Genomic DNA, 14,250 nt, shown 5'->3' with positions numbered 1-14,250 from the left:
GATTGTATACTCATTGTGCTTGTTCCTGTTAACTTTCTTTTTTTACATCTCTTCTCCCCGTTGTGCCGTATTCGTGGATGCGAGTTGAGTAGTTATTCTATCTATCTAAGGACTTATATCTTCTACTACTTATCTACTATGCTTACTAGTACTATCCTGCTCAAGTAAAGTATCTGGTATGAAGTTTCCCTTGTCAAGTCTATCAATAATAATAATAAAGTTCTATCTTGCTCTCATCCGTCTCTACCTGTTTTTTACCAATATAAATGCTGCCCTGACCAAGACCAATAAGGAAAAAGAAAAGTATAGTACCTGATGACCGCCGGAGAAAGAAATGGGAAAGGAAAGGTACAACAGTGTGTCACTGTGTATATATATGAATGACGTTATCCAAGCAGGGAGTATAGGTATAGAAGAGGTGTAGGTATAGGTATCGGCATGAAAATGCATGCATGTGCATGTGAATGGAGGGTCGTTCATGAAACAAAAGTCCAGTAGAAGGAAAGAAAAGAAATATTATACTGGAGGCAGAGAAGCCTCGCTTTTGGCAGAAACACCTCTCATCATCCTGAGTATCCCTCGTCCACGGCAACTACTGCCACCACACTGATATCGTCGACCTTCCCGCCGCGATACCAGTCACCGGGGTAATAGCGCTGGGCTTCCTTGGCGAAGGGTCCGTCACGACGCATGTCCATGCTGGCCAGTTTGGCCTCGCCGGCGATCGTGGCGGCGATGAGGGACTGAAGGGTGTAGGTCTGCTGGCGCGTGCTGGGGGAAGATGATTTCGGAGAGTCGGGCTCGGAGGATGGTGAGGAGGATGGCGTAGGAAGAAGAGAAGACAGACCCTCTGGGCTGGTTAGTTGTTTGAGATCCTCCGAGGGACGGATGCCCGCGTCGGGATCGGCGGTCCAGGCGCCCGTGAGAACCATGCGACTCGTGACAAGCTTGAGCATGTCTTGATTGTTGAGGTTGTCGAAAACACCGTCAGTAGCTAGGATGAGGACATCTCCATGTTGCATGTGGAGGTTGGTGACGGCCGCGTCGCGCGGGAAGTCCTCGAGAAAGGCGCCGCCAAAGATGGACGCCTGAGCGCGCATGCGCGGCGGAATGATGCTGAGTTGGTATGGGGTATTGAAGCCGTGGGTTTGCGGGACGGTGTAATGGTGGACGGCGGCAAGGCGAAGGAGAACTGAGCCCGAGTCGCCCAGGTTGGCCAGCTCAATTCGTCCATCTGGATATGCCACGCCGACTGACGCGGTGCTGCCTCCGGCTCGGATCGTCTCATCTGCGACGACCTGGTCGTATCCGGTCTGGAGGAGGTTCTTTGGTCGTAACTCTTCGACGGGCGACTCCCAGGATATGGCCGACTGAGCCATATAGCCACATAGCGCATGCGAGAAGTCTGCTGGATCGACGCGCGACTCAGCCCAGCCGCCCACACCATCGGCGACTCCAAAGGCTACTGCGCCAGAGTCCTTTCGGCCGACTCTGCTCACGAAGAACGCATCCTCACCACTATCCGGCCTCCTCTTTCGCCGGAGCGCCTTGTTCTCTGTGTCTGTTGCGACGCCAATGGCTTCGTGGAGGTCGGGGGTGAAGTTATAGGTGTTTTTGGCCGGATGGAACCGGCGGCCTTTGCCGGAAGAGGACGCGGCGACGCGATATGAGATTCGCGGAGTCGCCGAGTCTAACGGCGACGTGGAATGAAAGGCACGGCGGGAGAATCGCGGGGAACGAGATGTTGAGGCGAGGGAGGAGACGAGGGGGTATCGGAGGCCAGAGGATTTCGGAGCCGAGACAGAGGCCAAGAAGCCGTCCCTAACAACGGCGTGTAGGCTACTGCAGGCTGCACTGCAGGCTCTACCGGAAGACGCCAGTGCGATCATCAGCGAAGGACCGGATCGTCACCTTAAATCCTGTCTGTGCCAGCAGGAACAGGATGTAGTCGGGATGGAGCAGGGAGACCGGGGGAGCATGCGAAATGGCGAGCGAGACAGCCGCCGGGGAATTGAAAGAGTGGAGAGGGTCACGACAGGGCCAGAAATGGCCGGCTGATCAAAGACAACAAAAGTCGGGGATTATGTGAGGCCAGGCGAAGGGGAGAGACGAGGCGATCCAAGCTGGAAATTTCAGATTGCTGGGCCCGACGGGACTCCCGACCGCCTGGCGTCATCGACCGCCTCCGCGAGCATCGAGGAGTAAGAGGAATTTCCCGGATAAGCAGATCGGCGATTTATTCAAGCTGGTCGCTAATTAGTTGCTGGTTGCTTGTCTGATCGGAAAAAGGAAAGCGAATTCGACGTAGGAAGGCAGAGGGGTTGCTGATAGACATAAAAGAGCGTAGATACTCCGGGCGCGGAGCAGCTCCAGAGTAAAACCATGGACTTAAATTAAACTCACCGATTCAGCACACCGCTGGGTTGGGTAGTAAAGAGTTGAAAACGTGGTCGTCATCGTGCATGCTAGTGTCAGTCACCGTCTAAGGCAATCGGCCAGAACAGAACAATAAAGAAGGAAAGAACAGTCACGAGAGGCGAGGAAGTTGCGATCGAATTGGTGGATGCCGCCTTTTTCGGGCTGCCAGAAGAAATCCGAGAAAGGAAGGAAGGAAAGCAAAAGTGCCACTGTTTTGTTGCTTTTCGGCCTCCGCTTGTCTTCCACTCCTCCATCTTCCCTGAACCCCAAATACCCCTTCTGTTCCAGCTTCTCATATTATCGCGCGTCTGGACGGGATCTCTTTGGGATACCTGTTTCAATCTCTGTTCCCATTCGAACCACCCCGTGGCTGTTCGTGTCGGGTCTAAACTGTCGGAGTATCTGCGCACCCCCCACCCACTGCGCCCATCATGATGCACCCGTCGAGACAGGCGTACGTGGAGGAAGCTGAGGTGAGCAATCCTCTTCATCGTTATCTGTTTCTTCTCCTGGCGTTTCTATAGAATAGCGCCGGAGGATTCCTCCGTTGACATTGCATATACTGACGTCGTTTCCAGGACACGGACATGGGCATTGACTTGGCGAACATCCGTAAGTATTGCGCCTCTATCGAGATCCTATGTCGCTAGGTCATCTACAATGTATCCATTGCTTATCACCAATCTGTCTAGCCGTCGACCGCAATTATGACCTCCCTTCCGCCGCAGCGGGCATTCCCGCCGAAAGAGCGTCAGCCATCTTGTCACAGTTCGAAAGGAAGCGAAGAGCCGCAGCCATGGCGGTCCCGACGGATGATGGCCGGGTGCGCGCACGACTACGCGAATTGGGCGAACCGATTACATTGTTTGGAGAAGGCCCTGCGGATCGGAGAGACCGACTGCGGGAATTGTTGACCGATCTGGCAGAACGACAAGAAGCCGCGGCGGCAGAGGGCGATGTGGAAATGATGGAGGCCATGGGTGAAGGCGATGAAGAGGAGGCAGAGCAGCAGGAGGAGTTCTATACGGAGGGCACCAACGAGCTCTTGCAGGCCCGGAAGGACATTGCACGTTTCTCGTTACCTCGCGCAAAGGCGCGTGTGGCCCGACTCAAGGAGGAATCGACCATACCTCTACGCACGCATATCAAGCATCGAAAGGCGATCAAGGAAAAGCTACACAACTTCGACCTGTACGGATCCCAGATTGCGGGCGACCGCCCCGTCAGTATCTGTCGATTCTCTCCCGACGGGCAAACTATTGCGACCGGTAACTGGGGCGGTGGCATTCGCTTGCTTACAGTGCCTAATCTTGAAGAGAAGCTGTCACTCCAGGCACATAATGATCGAGTCGGTGGGCTTTCATGGTTTCCCGGAGCTACGCTGCCTACGTCGAATGTGTCGGAGTCAACGGTGAATCTAGTGTCGGGAGGAGGTGAAGGAAATGTCCGCCTGTGGTCTCTAGACAAGGATCAGCCCTTGGCGACGCTATCTGGCCACAGCGGCCGTGTCTGCCGGACGGAATTCCACCCATCCGGCCGATATGTTGCCTCTGCTTCTTACGATACCACCTGGCGGCTGTGGGACGTCGAAACTACGGCCGAGCTCTTGTTGCAAGAAGGACATTCCCGTGAGGTGTACACAGTCGCATTCAACAATGACGGCTCGCTCCTGGCGAGTGGCGGATTGGACAGCATCGGCCGGATTTGGGATCTCCGGACTGGCCGCACGGTCATGATTCTGGAGGGGCATATTCGGGAGATCTTTGGAATGGATTGGGGCGTGGATGGTTACCGAGTGCTGTCCGGTTCGGGCGATGGCTGGGTCAAGTGCTGGGACTTGCGTCAAGTTCGGAATAGCGGTGGCATTGGAGCGCATAAGAGCGTGGTGTCCGATCTCCGATGGTACAAGGGCGCGGAGGCAGACTCATTCCTTCCCTCGGCGGAGGGCCGCATGGACGTTGACGGTGCCACACCAACGGATGAAGCTCCGGCGCCTGTGCAGCCCAAGAAGTCAGGCACCTTCTTTGTGAGCAGTGGCTTTGATAAGAACGTGAATATCTTTAGCGCGGATGACTGGTCGTTGGTGAAGACGTTGAGTGGACATGCGGGTAATGTCCTCAGCACCGACATCAGCGCCGATGCCCAGTGGATTGCCAGTTGTGGACACGACCGGACGGTGAAGCTCTGGGGAATTGAATGATGTACATGTACTATAGAACAATCAAGTGATAATGACTGCCCATGAATTGCTCCTTGTGAAGTCCTTCGTAAGTACAGCTGTGAAGATGAGGCAATTCGTCACTGTAGCGTAGCATCCGATTCACGCCCAGACTTATGAGGAATATACATCGTTCATCGGTAATATATCTTCACCACACTGTTCAGTATCAAACCTAGCTTTACAACACCTCATCGTCTTGTATTTTTTACTATGTTCATGGAGTGTGACATGGTGAGACAGGACTTATCCCATCGTTTCCTATCTCAAACAGAAAGCGGTGAACATCATACATCATAATCACATGACCCCTCTGCAACCGCCACCCTATTTTGCCAGCAATTGCCACACACCGCCTTAACAAATCCGAGGCAAATCCGACAATCCATCAACAACCGCCATCTCCGAGTCCGAGCATCATCTTTCCAACAACTACCACAGTCCACCGAAACCAGGACACCTCACAGCATTCCGCACAAGATACACAATGCTACGAAACAGCCGTATTGCATCGCGGCTCGTCCGCACAGGCATTCTTCAAGCCCGCACACCCGCATCCCCGCACACTTCCTACCTACACCAACAGCATCCATCATCTCTACTATCATCATCGCCATCATCATCACCAACAACAATCAATACCTTCCGCCTCGCCTCCACAACAACAACAACCACAGACACCACCAACACCACCCCCGACATAACCAACCACTACACGATCTTCAAACAAACCCTCCCGGCCGGCCCACCCCCATCCTCCCCCTTCGACATCCCCACTGCCGACCTCCGCCGCGAATTCCTCCGCTGGCAATCCCTCATCCACCCAGACAAATACCCACAGGGTCCCCAAAAGCAACAAGCGGAGGCGCTATCAGCGCGCATCAACGAAGCGTACCGCACTCTGCTGGACCCGCTGCAACGGGCTCAGTACCTCTTGCGCGAGATGCACGGGATAGATGTCACGGCGGAGGATGGGGCATCGAAGCATGCGTTGGATGCGGAGACGTTGATGGAGGTCATGGAGGTGCAGGAGACGATTGAGGAGGTGACGGATTCCGGGGAGGATGCTGCGGTTGCGGAGCAGAAGATTAATGAGTTGAAGGTGGAGAATCAGGGGAGGGTGGAGGAGTGTGTGAGGGTTCTTGGGGAGGCGTTTGATAAGGGGGATGTTGAGTTGGCGAGGAGGGAGTGTGTTAAGTTGAGGTTTTGGTATAGTGTGGGTGAGGGTTTGAGGGAGTGGGAGCCTGGGTGTAGGGAGATTAGGTTGGTTCATTAGATGGATGGGATTTGGAGGAGATTGGTGGGTGTGTATGATTTTTTGGGGGGTTTTTTTTTTTTCGTTGGATGTATAGAGATACCAAGATTATCTTATGTGATTACTAGTATAGAGGGCTTGATGATAGAATGAGGGAGCAATCGATCATTTTCCACTCTTAATCACAGTCTTTACTACGTAAGATATGAGTGCATAGACTGCTACTGCTACTGCTATTATCAATGGGAGAAAAGTATATTCCTGAAAATGAATACCACGACGCTAAAATGGCCATTATAATCGTCAGTAATATGCTTTGAGTTGTTAAGCAACTATAATATAGTAGTTCATCTAACTCGTGGTCGACGACGTGCTGTCAGTGGAGTCTCTAGCTGTCACTTCAGCAAGGGACTAACTACTAAGTTAACTACTACTTACTGATTGTACTTATCTAGTTCAGTTCGGGGTGGATAATTTCCGCGAGGGTCCCACAGTTGTGACCTTTTTATGGAGATTTTTATTTTATTTTCCGTTTTCAATTGAATGACTCGAAACTCACGATTATATATATATTTCATTCCCTAGAGTGTAGGAAGTTTCCGGTGTTGCGGATTAGGGCACGGCAGTATTCAAAAGATTGAACTTTCAACATTCAATCTTTGATTCATCAGCACACTTGGATAATTGATTGAACCTGCAACTACGAATCTATGAAGCACTTTCAATTAATAAGAAAAGACAAAAATAGTCACTTGACCATGCACTCCAACCACCCCCACCACCGCAATTGAACTTCTACGCCAATGAGCTGACCGCCGTTGGGTCCCTAAGAGGCTGGGATGAAAAAGGCTTCCCATCGGGCAACAATATGACTGGAACCAGCAATACAACACCCACACCCGCACATGGGCAAGGATTGGCCTCGTTAGTGGGGAATGCGAACCATCCCAGCCATCCTGTGACTCCTATGGTTGGTTTCATTGCCGCTGGAGAGCAGATTCTGTCTCGTGTGAGATGTTGTTGCATTGAGAGCGAGCGTCTGGTTGGGCATGAGGATCAACGGGCGATTTCCCATCATCAATCTATGAAGTCCCCTCTGCTGCAGCCCGTGCAGGATACATATGTTACACCCAGGGATAGGATATATTGCTACAAGATTCAACCAGTCCGACGACGCTGATCTCTGGCTAGCGACGCCCATGCATCACCTGGTGGTCGCGATAAGACGAACTAAACGGGCCGTTGGTTGGCATCGCAAAAGCTGGCGGTCAACCCACTCCGAAACCCGTTAGCGATGCACACGTAGCAGACTGCCTTGACCCAGTTAGTCGGCTCCTGCGCCTATAGCTGCTTTGGCGTAGGGACTAGACACCCGGAGGGGAAAATTTCCAGGGCGCATGTATGAGTGGAGAGCTCCGCAGACAGACAGGAGTATTGGAGGATCGCATATATTAATCGCATTCTGAGTCCGTCTGTCTGTCGGCCCTTTTTTGCTTTCAACTCAATTCTTGTTGTAGTCACAAGGAACGCAACAGTTTTCGCCAATGGAGTCTGATCGGGACTTTAGTAGGTGAGTGCAGACCTTCAATCATAACCAGAATTGGGACTCTAGCCATTGCGATCTCTCGAATGACTCACACCATTTTGTCCGGCTTCTGCGCTTGATTCTTTTCTTTCCTTCTATCTCTGCTTCATGCCAACCACCACAGTGCTGCCACTGACCACGCTCTGGATGGATACAGCATCGTCCATTCACCGCCATTTACTTTTCTGGTCGGCCCCAACCACACCAAGCTTACCATCCAGTCCGGCCTCGCCCGTCATGTCTCCCAGCCACTCGACCATCTCATGAACAGTGGGGAGACCCGCGAGTCAAAGCACCACATCGCTGTTCTGGAAGAGTATGACGTCGAAACTTTCGTCGCCTTCTGCGAGTACGCCTATACCGGCGACTACCGTGTGCCGCCCCCGGGGTCGCGCGAAGAGGACCGCGAGGAGCAGGCCGTAAACAATCCGTTTCGCGGTGTTTTCTCCAACGATCCTTCCAGCCCAGCAGCTATTCCTCCGCGGGCCCCGACACCCCCTGGTCGACCGGTAGACCAACCCCATGGGGACGACCACGACAAGTCTCTCGATGATGGGTGGAGTCGTCCGGACGAAGAGCACAGGCCTGCTGTAGTGGAGCACAGTTTCCCGGGCAAGGATGACGACTGGGAGTGTGCCATTGCTGATGATGAGCCTCAAGAACCAGTACCTGCGACAAAAGAGGCAAGCGAGCAGCCTCCTCCAACTCCCGCAGCGGAGCAGAATGATGGCGATGGATGGGACGCCATTGGAGATGATGCATCCAAGGGAAAAAAAGGTAAAAAGAATAAGAAGGACAAGAAAAAGAAGAAGGGAGCGGCCGCAGAGGAAGCCGCGCCCAACCTGACACCTCCATCCACGCCACCCCCCTCGAACTCGAAGCCGGAAGAGGAAGCCGCCAATCCTGCTTCTGAAACCAACGCAGTGTCTGAGGATGTCCCTCCAGCTCCTGAGACTGCAGAGATACCTCCTGCTCCGGAGCCAGCTGATACTGCGGCGGCGGCGGCCTCATCGCCCACCGAGAGCTGGGAGCACACTGCGCCCACGCCTCCAGAAGATGGGGCAGACGCCCCCAGCAAAGAGGACAACAAAGACCCGAAGGAAGAGACACAGCAGAAGGAGAGGGAAGAGTCCAAAGAGCACCAGGGAGTCACGGCCAGACGACAGACGGGTCCAATGATCGACACCTCTTTCGCCAGGCAGCAGTACTCCCGGATGAACGAGAAAGGAACCAGTCTCTGGGACGAGTTTTCAGCCATCGACTACGTCGACCCCCGCTCTTGCTCCGTGACGAGGCCTCCAAGCGTTATGTCTGCTCGGTCCCCGTTTGAGCTGCCATACCTGGTCTTCCATGCCAAGCTGTACGTCTTTGCGACCCGATACTTGATCCCTGCGCTGGCCCAGCTCTGTCTCCGCAAGCTCCATCGCGACCTGCTGTACCTGGGATTCGCGGAATCGAGCATTGAGAGTGAGGACGAGGAGCAGCATAGCCTCAACACCACCAAGGCCAGAAAGATTCTTGATCTCCTGCACTACACGTACACCAAGACTACTCGTCTGGAGCCGATCACCCCCACGTCAGCTACACAGCTGCGGGATAACGAGCTACGGAAGCTGGTCGTGCACTTTGCTGCCTGCAAGGTGCGTGATTTGGCGGCCTACTCTCCACCAGTAGAGAGTGATCTTGTATCTCCGTCGAGCAAACCATTGAAGCCTTCAGCGCGGGGCTTCCGTGCCTTGCTGGACACCACCACCGAGCTTGCTTCGGACCTGGTGTATCGGATGATGATGTGAATGCCCTTGCACTGCGTCTGATCTCTCCACTCGTTTCTTCTTCTCTTTCTTTCGATACGATTCTTTCCAAGAAAAACTCCAATCCATCCTTCCTACATGTATATCCAGATACGCACGACCACAGAACCAACAACGCACGACAGATGGCATGAGATGCATGACCTGGCGTACGGGATGACAGATAAGTGTATGGAGTCTGTTTCAAAGTTTATGCGCTCGTCGTTCCCACTGCCAACAACGAATTTCCTTTTGTGTATATGATGTTGAATGATTATTTGCTATGAATTACCCTGGCTCCATCGTGGATGCGTAATAACAAGCACAGCTGAGTTTGCGTCGCAATGAGGTATCCTGATAGCGTATTGTATTGTCTTGGGGACAGGTTGCATGTGCATGTTTAGCGTTTCTGCATGTTGATCCAAGCCGCGCGAAGCGAGTTCCAGATTCTTCGCCTGCCTAAGATTTGACCTGTGTCTTGCAGCGGGCAGCATTCGTCTTACTTTCCCTGTTGTGTTATCGGGTAGTTGTTCTAATTCTAGCCGTGTCACTGCGGGCCATTGTCCATCTGCAGGGGGGTCCAGAAGCCGATCCGGGTTGCCGTGAAGAGCTGGGCGTTGGACATCATCTGCAGCCGATGTCGTCGCCTTGACGGAATCCTAGTAGATAGTGGCCATCAAACTCGCGCTTCATCTCTAGGCACTCTAAGGGGGGGAAAATGAGGAAGTGCATCGCCACTGGCTTGGCATGTTGTAGGCAATCACATTTTCCAGGAGTTCCGGAGTACCACGAAGTAGGCGAGGAGATAAGGGAGTCAAGTCACAGAATGGAATGACGACTCGAGGATTAGGCGACAAGAAGGGGATCGCCAGCGGACAAGAACGCCGAGATAGTTTCATCAACGATCTATCGAGTCTCAAGTATCTCGATAGATGGCTGAGCCATGCTTGGCGGCGATCCGGCCAAGAGCATCCAAGAGACGGAAGGGAAGGATCGGGATTGACTTTGTGAAGGAGTAGGAAGAAGATCAGTTCTATCTCTAACTGTCTACTCTATCTGGACTATCTGGACTATCTACTATCTGGTCCATCAGGTCAAACGTTCCGGAGGAAACTCGTGCCAAGGGATGCCCAGCCAGGATTTCCTCTGATGCCTTTCCGTCTTCCTCCGCTCCTTCCCCCCCAAATTTCACTTTCCCACAAACACAAACAACTTCTTCATTTTCCATCCTCTCCTTCCCAATTGTCTGTCTGTCTCCCCACCCCCATCCAGTTGGTTGAATAGGTTCAGTTTTTGCCCTCACCGGTGACCTCAATTTATGCGTATATGGGCCTGTTTTTTACATTGTTGCCATCCATGGGTCACCCGCATGGGTCAGGGCCCACTTCCGATTCCCCCCTCTCCATTACATTCTTTGGGTTGCGGTCGACTTTAGTTCTCTGACTGTCCACTCCCGAACCTCCCAAGAAATCTCCCGCAGTCTTAATAGTATTGGCAAAAACCTTCCTGCTCGCTTCCTCTCCCATATTCTGGGCATTTTATAGCCACCACTACTTGGCAGCGGAGATGCCATGGTGCGCTGTCGATCCTCCTCTTGGCCATCGCTCATCTGGGGAGCGAAACAGGTTGGAGAAATCAGCGCACGTTGAAGATTCCTGGATGCGCACTACAATGCATTTGCCCGCTTGATTGGCGCGGATGGTGTCCATCGAGTTCCACTTTTCCAGCTCCAACCTTGTCTTTGGGACTGCCTCCCGACTGAGTAAGTGTACTATCTCTGGTCCTCCAGGCTCCTGCTACTACTGCTACTGCTGTTCCTCGTCTCGTACCTTCCTGCCTCTGTCTCCCGTACCTAATCCTCGGTCCGAACAGGGCTTAGCATCGACCTCCTCCCGTTTGGCCACTCCTTTTGCCGCACCCGTCGCGGCCCATGTCGTAACTCTCAATGGGCCGAAAAGGTTTCGGGATGGATCCAGGGGCAAAAAATCAATCTTCGAAAATTCGGTTTTTTTGTCCCCGATAACAACACTCATCAAACTCAGATGTATCACCACCAGTTCAAAATTGAGACGAAGTTATACAGGTCTCTTGGCCGATTTAGACCTGTGGTCCCTGATGTGGCAGCGATTCTGCGGTGACAAATGCTGGCAATGGGCACGTCCGCACTCTCGGGGAATTTCCGGACCCCAACCCTTCAAAACGGGTAAAATTCTGTGATAATAATAACACAGTGCGTGGCGCATACCATCAATTCTTCTACCCAGAACTGAATTGCCCTGCCAGTTGACGTTGTCGATGCATACCGACCCACTGATGCAGAACCATAACCTCGCATGGCTTGGCGGAAGAGAGTCTCTGGAAGGTTGAGGATCATGAACCATCTACTCCCCTAGCCATCAGGTTCAACCTTCGCCTCCTATGATGCTTCGACTGAGTGCCGTGGATCCCTGTCCGCCTTGGCAATATGGTGGCCCCCCCTTGTTATGATTCCTAATTCTCCTGACCTAAATTGGAGATTACATACGCCTAGATATTGGGCCCCGCGATACTGATTATCTCAAGTCTAGACTGTGATGCTCTTCGCCTGGTGAGCCAACCACTCTTGCCATGCCCCTGCAGGTCGGCTGTTATGCTCTTGGCCATGCTGTGTTGACACTTGAAGGACGATCTTTCTGGCAGCCCAAGAAGCACTGCCTTACTGTAGCCCCAAAGCATAGGGGTTGATGCGTAGTCTTATATGACCTGTGGAATGTCCTGTCTGTTGGAGGTGCAATACATCGCTGGTAGTCGAGCTCGTGGAACAATTGGTTCTTCCAGAAGCCATTGCATTACCTGAGCAAACACCCTGTCTTACCAGAATTTTTTTTTTCATATCCACTCCACAATTATCAATTCAGTTCTCCGTATCCCAAAACGTTTTTCCGTGCTGTTTCGCTGTGGGCCCCCGGTGTACAATAGTAGTACGGGTCCGCTCAGCTTGCTAAGGCCTGGTCACCCCTCCCTGGTTAAAAGGCTGGCTCATTCCTTTCGAGGCACTTGAACCAGGCATTGTCTACTTCTTGATATTCTCCTACTGTTCACGAGCAGGGAAGCCGGTGGCTTTTGCTCTCCATCAGTTACACTGCCTCGCACATCTTCTCTATTCCTATCTTTGATTTCTTCACCTCATATCTTATACATCACCGTATAGACCATAGTCGATCGGCACTATGAACGTTGAAACGAGCCTCCCTGGCTCGTCTGGTTCGGATCTGGAAACCTTCCACCATGAGACCAAGAAACATGCCAACCATGATTCCGAGATAACTGTCAATCACGAAGCCGACTTAGGCGTCAACCATACATTCGAGAAACCAGGTCGAGTGGGCCTCCGCGAGCGTCTACGCCATTTTACCTGGGCCTGGTATACCTTGACCATGAGCTGCGGCGGGTTGGCCCTCTTGATTGTCAACCAGCCTCATGACTTCAAGGGCCTGAAGGACATTGCCCGGGTAGTCTACTGTCTCAACATTGCATTCTTCGTCATCGTCACTACTCTCATGGCCATCAGATTCATCCTGCATAAGAACATGTTGGAGTCTCTCGGCCATGACCGTGAAGGTCTCTTCTTCCCGACCTTCTGGCTCTCCATTGCAACTATGATCACTGGCTTGTACAAGTGCTTTGGTGATGACTCGAACGAAAAATTTACCAAGTGTCTCCAAGTCCTCTTCTGGATCTACTGTGGCTTCACCATGATCACCGCCGTCGCTCAGTACTCATTTGTCTTTGCCACCCACAAATACGAGCTGCACACCATGATGCCGTCGTGGATTCTGCCAGCCTTCCCTGTCATGCTTAGCGGTACCATCGCGTCCGTTATCGCAAGTGGACAGCCGGCTAGTGATGGAATACCTATGGTCATCGCTGGTATTACCTTCCAGGGTCTTGGTTTCTCTATCAGTTTCATGATGTACGCCCACTACATCGGACGACTGATGGAGGTCGGCTTGCCGAGTTCCGAACACAGACCTGGAATGTTCATCTGTGTTGGCCCACCTGCCTTTACTGCCCTCGCTTTGGTTGGTATGGCTAAGGCGCTGCCTGATGACTTCCAGATCGTCGGTGATCCCCACGCTGTTATCGACGGACGCGTCATGCTGTTCCTTGCTGTCAGTGCGGCCATCTTCCTTTGGGCTCTGAGTTTCTGGTTCTTCTGCATTGCGGTTGTTGCTGTCGTCCGCTCCCCGCCCAAGGGTTTCCACCTCAACTGGTTCGCCATGGTCTTCCCGAACACCGGTTTCACTCTTGCCACCATCACCCTGGCCAACATGTTTGAGAGCCCAGGCGTCAAGGGCGTGGCCACCGCCATGTCTCTCTGTGTCATCATCATGTTTATCTTTGTCTTGGTTAGCGCCATCCGGGCCGTTATCCGCAAGGACATCATGTGGCCGGGTCAAGATGAGGATGTGTCTGAATGATTCCTCACACCGCCTTGGTTCCTTTTCCATTTCTTGTCTCATATTTTAGCCTCAGCATCTTTTGGGTTTCAATGTTCTTGCATCTCTAGCGGTGAATTCTGGTGAAACGATTATATGCATACACTATATTGAGCGCTCATTCTTTGTGTCAGCCTTTTTACGACTCCTTTGGATTGTTGTTCTAGCTACACAGGCGTTTGGGATACATTATAGATTTAGAATTAGACTTTTTTCATGTCCTACAATCCCCCTTTCTTTTTTATTGTGATTCCACCGGAAGTTCCCTAAGGTAGAGAGCTAGTAATGACCCGCGTTCTCCTGCGTGAACAGCAACCCGATCCCTTTTTGCTACACAATACGGACTTTCTCGTAGTGTGATGTTCATTACGAGAGACTGCGTGGAATGGTATTTGTCGCATCGACCCGTTCACTCTTGCCTCCGTTCACACTTTTCGACCGTTCACTATCTCCACTTCCTATTCGGGGCGAGAGATGTCTCCATTCCACGAGAATATGTGAATCCT

General features: G+C 52.3%; 5 protein-coding genes across 5 annotated transcripts; 4 read left to right on the top strand and 1 right to left on the bottom strand.

Moving 5' to 3' along the window:
* Nucleotides 1-563: 563 nt before the first annotated feature.
* Nucleotides 564-1,889, bottom strand: ppmA (type 2C protein phosphatase PTC7; the record flags this gene model as incomplete). The annotated part of the gene is made up of 1 exon (XM_041683270.1): nucleotides 564-1,889. The coding sequence occupies one exon, from the start codon at nucleotides 1,887-1,889 to the stop codon at nucleotides 564-566; it is 1,326 nt and encodes a 441-aa protein (XP_041547547.1).
* Nucleotides 1,890-2,849: 960 nt separating this feature from the next.
* AKAW2_70662A (putative pre-mRNA splicing factor) lies at nucleotides 2,850-4,618 on the top strand (the record flags this gene model as incomplete). The annotated part of the gene is made up of 3 exons (XM_041683269.1): nucleotides 2,850-2,891; nucleotides 2,997-3,030; nucleotides 3,111-4,618. 3 exons carry the CDS (start codon nucleotides 2,850-2,852, stop codon nucleotides 4,616-4,618), a joined length of 1,584 nt encoding a protein of 527 aa, XP_041547546.1.
* A 505-nt stretch (nucleotides 4,619-5,123) lies between these two features.
* On the top strand, nucleotides 5,124-5,912 carry AKAW2_70661A (J-type chaperone JAC1; the record flags this gene model as incomplete). The annotated part of the gene is made up of 1 exon (XM_041683268.1): nucleotides 5,124-5,912. One exon carries the CDS (start codon nucleotides 5,124-5,126, stop codon nucleotides 5,910-5,912), a length of 789 nt encoding a protein of 262 aa, XP_041547545.1.
* Nucleotides 5,913-7,435: 1,523 nt separating this feature from the next.
* On the top strand, nucleotides 7,436-9,269 carry AKAW2_70660A (uncharacterized protein; the record flags this gene model as incomplete). The annotated part of the gene is made up of 2 exons (XM_041683266.1): nucleotides 7,436-7,461; nucleotides 7,634-9,269. The coding sequence occupies 2 exons, from the start codon at nucleotides 7,436-7,438 to the stop codon at nucleotides 9,267-9,269; spliced, it is 1,662 nt and encodes a 553-aa protein (XP_041547544.1).
* Nucleotides 9,270-12,475: 3,206 nt separating this feature from the next.
* Nucleotides 12,476-13,726, top strand: AKAW2_70659A (tellurite-resistance/dicarboxylate transporter family protein; the record flags this gene model as incomplete). Its single annotated transcript, XM_041683265.1, has 1 exon — nucleotides 12,476-13,726. The coding sequence occupies one exon, from the start codon at nucleotides 12,476-12,478 to the stop codon at nucleotides 13,724-13,726; it is 1,251 nt and encodes a 416-aa protein (XP_041547543.1).
* Between the last annotated feature and the right edge of the window lie 524 nt (nucleotides 13,727-14,250).

The sequence above is a fragment of the Aspergillus luchuensis genome, chromosome 7 (genome assembly GCF_016861625.1).
Source record: "Aspergillus luchuensis IFO 4308 DNA, chromosome 7, nearly complete sequence".
Lineage (NCBI taxonomy): Eukaryota > Fungi > Ascomycota > Eurotiomycetes > Eurotiales > Aspergillaceae > Aspergillus > Aspergillus luchuensis.
Note: the sequence above shows the minus strand (reverse complement) of the source record. Positions and strands in the feature narration are given on the sequence as shown.